This window comes from Onychomys torridus, chromosome 7, assembly GCF_903995425.1.
Source record: "Onychomys torridus chromosome 7, mOncTor1.1, whole genome shotgun sequence".
Classification (NCBI taxonomy): domain Eukaryota; kingdom Metazoa; phylum Chordata; class Mammalia; order Rodentia; family Cricetidae; genus Onychomys; species Onychomys torridus.
The window spans coordinates 32,921,008-32,923,801 of NC_050449.1; the positions used below are offsets into that span (position 1 = coordinate 32,921,008).

The window sequence follows — 2,794 nt, forward strand, 5'->3', positions numbered from 1 at the left end:
TATTGAATACATTTATTCCCAAATTAATGTAAGTGAAGCTTACCTAAACAGACTTGGGTCAATTAAGCAAATATAACCAACCATAAAAAGGGCTTTTAAGAATTTTAGGGAAGTTATATAGGATGCTATCTGTGAATAAACTCTGGTTTTACCAGAGTCACAGTTCTCCATGGGTATGAAATTGAGAATCCACTTCTACCATTTCATCCGAATAATCATGTATTAACAACAGTCTCATATCTAGTGTTATTAATTTTCTCCCCCCAAATTGCAGAAGGTATACTCTGTTGCTAAGGAAAACTGTTCTTTGTTGAGAAGAAACTTAGGTTTTCTAGTAACGATTTTAGGGCGGCTCTGACATCTTGATTTCTCAGGCTGTAGATCATGGGATTTAACATAGGTACAACAATGGTATAAAATACAGATGATAGTTTCTCTTGGCCCAGGGAGCTGACTGATGATGGCTGAAGGTACATAAATGCTAATGACCCATAGAAGACAACAACAGCCAAGATGTGGGAGCTGCATGTGCTGAAGGCCTTGGATCTTCCCCCAGTGGACTGAATGTGGAGGATGCTGACAATGATGAAGATGTAAGAGCTAAGAATGGTCATAACTGGCATAATAATGTTAAATGCACTGAAGGACAGTGCTACTACTTCATTGATAAAAGTACTAGAGCAAGAGAGCTCCAGCAATGGGAAAAGATCACAGAAGTAATGGTTTATTATATTAGACTTACAGAAAAGCACCCTCAGCAAGAAGACAGTATGAGCTGTGGCACTTAGTAAGCCCATACCATATACCCCAGCTACCATCCACAAACAGACTTGATAGGACATGGTTACATTGTAAAGTAAAGGGTTAGAGATAGCCACATAGCGGTCATATGCCATTGCAGCCAACATGTGACATTCTGCAACAGCAAAAACACAGAAGAAGTAAAACTGAGCTATGCATTCTGGGTAAGGAATGGCATTCTTCTCAGTCACAAAGTTCACCAGCATTTTGGGTGTAATGACAGTCGACTGACAGCAGTCAATAAAGGACAGACTGCTGAGTAAATAATACATGGGCGTGTGCAGCTGAGAACTAAACAGGATCAAGATGATCATGCCCAGGTTTCCCACAACTGTAAACAAATAGACTCCTAGGAAGATGAAGAATAGGGGCAACTGGAGTTCTGGATTCTTTGTTAATCCAGCGAGGATCAACTCAGTTGCTGTGGTTTGATTTACTTCTTCCATTCTCTTCTGGAAATTCTATGTAAGAAATTTTTATATAGAAAAAAAAAATTAAGTATCCATTCTCCTATCATTCAATGAATTTTGAAACAGAATTCAAATATTTTCAGGTATCTCCAATCCTCTGTCATCCTCTTTTCTATCTAAGCAGTCAGAGACATTGCAGTCCTGGAATCAGGAGATATGCAAAGAAATAATCATACAGATGTTTACATACTTGTGACTTTGTTATAAGAATTATGTTTACTAGGACCCATTTCCTACCACATGCAAACCATTCTAGCACCCTCTATTAACTGTATCATGTATTCATCATGTCTTATTTATCCACAAAAGGTCTATAATTACAGTTAGTGGTGAAGGAATTGAGGATTTTTCAATACAATAATGAACAAGAGAATTATCTGTCTCTTCATTTAATTCTAAATATTTAGCTGGGGAAATCAGATGCTAAATATTGCACTTAAAAGGTAGATTAGAAATCAAGAAGATAAAAATCTACTAGTACATAAAGATAATTGAACATCTAGAAAATTCAAAATTGGTTAAAGAGATCTAGTAAATGTAATTACCAGTATATCAAATTAATGTTAGAAAACAGAAATCATGGGGTAGTTAAAGAAATTTTAGGAAAATCACCACAAACCCAGGTGAGATCTTGGAGTTCTTTATTTGACCCTTGTTTTTCCTGGATTAAGCAGTTGTGATTGACCACACCCCACAAAGGACAGCTGTCCCTAATCAGGGTCAATTCTATTTTTTTCAATTTTTTAAATTTTTATTTATTTATTTATTTATTTTGAGCTGAGGATCCAACCCAGGGCCTTATACTAGCTAGGCAAGTGCTCTAACACTGAGCTAAATCCCCAACCCTGTCGGGGTCAATTCTAAACTGTAAGGAAGAACTTCATATTAACTACAGGTTGATACTCTTAACTCATGTTAATTTGAAGATGTTGCTTATATGGTAATACCAGAACTCTACACATATTGACAGAAGATTCCATTTCTGTTTTAATGCTTCTCTTAAGTAAACCTCTACCATAAAAGCTGAGAACCATATACTGTGAAAGGATGTGTCTTCCAGATTGGGAGTGTTGGAAACATAACCCCCCAATACAACATACTGAAGAAGCTGAATCATTATAAGGAGCATAGATCATGTGGCAAATTGATGAATGCTATTATGCAGGTGGGTTAGTTGCCACAGGTGTGGGATAATAACATGGGGCTGATACTATTAATATGTTTCTTCATATGTTTCATTGGTTCTCCTTTTTTCTTCAGCCTTCTGCCATTTCACTATGTACCAAAAAGGTCTTCCCTTGATATGGGATCTTGGTCTTGAATTTCTCAACCTTAAGAAACTTATAACAGGATAAATACAGATCTGATTGCTATATATTACCTTCCTGTGGCATTCTGTTTCACCAAAAAGAACACAGCAAGGCATACATCATTCCATATCTCTGAGTCCATTCATTGGCTAGTTTTACTGTATTTCTCATGCTTTGCAAAGCTTCCCCAGGAAATATTGCTCTCTGTCACAG

At 36.7% G+C, this 2,794-nt stretch overlaps 1 protein-coding gene across 1 annotated transcript; it reads right to left on the minus strand.

Moving 5' to 3' along the window:
- Window positions 1-290: 290 nt before the first annotated feature.
- LOC118587553 (olfactory receptor 150-like) lies at window positions 291-1,247 on the minus strand. Its single transcript, XM_036193589.1, has one exon. The coding sequence runs from the start codon at window positions 1,245-1,247 to the stop codon at window positions 291-293; it is 957 nt and encodes a 318-aa protein (XP_036049482.1).
- Window positions 1,248-2,794: the final 1,547 nt, after the last annotated feature.

Excerpts from the sequence above, each read along its gene's own strand:
- LOC118587553 (XM_036193589.1), bottom strand. The coding sequence starts at position 1,247 with ATGGAAGAAGTAAATCAAACCACAGCAACTGAGTTGATCCTCGCTGGA.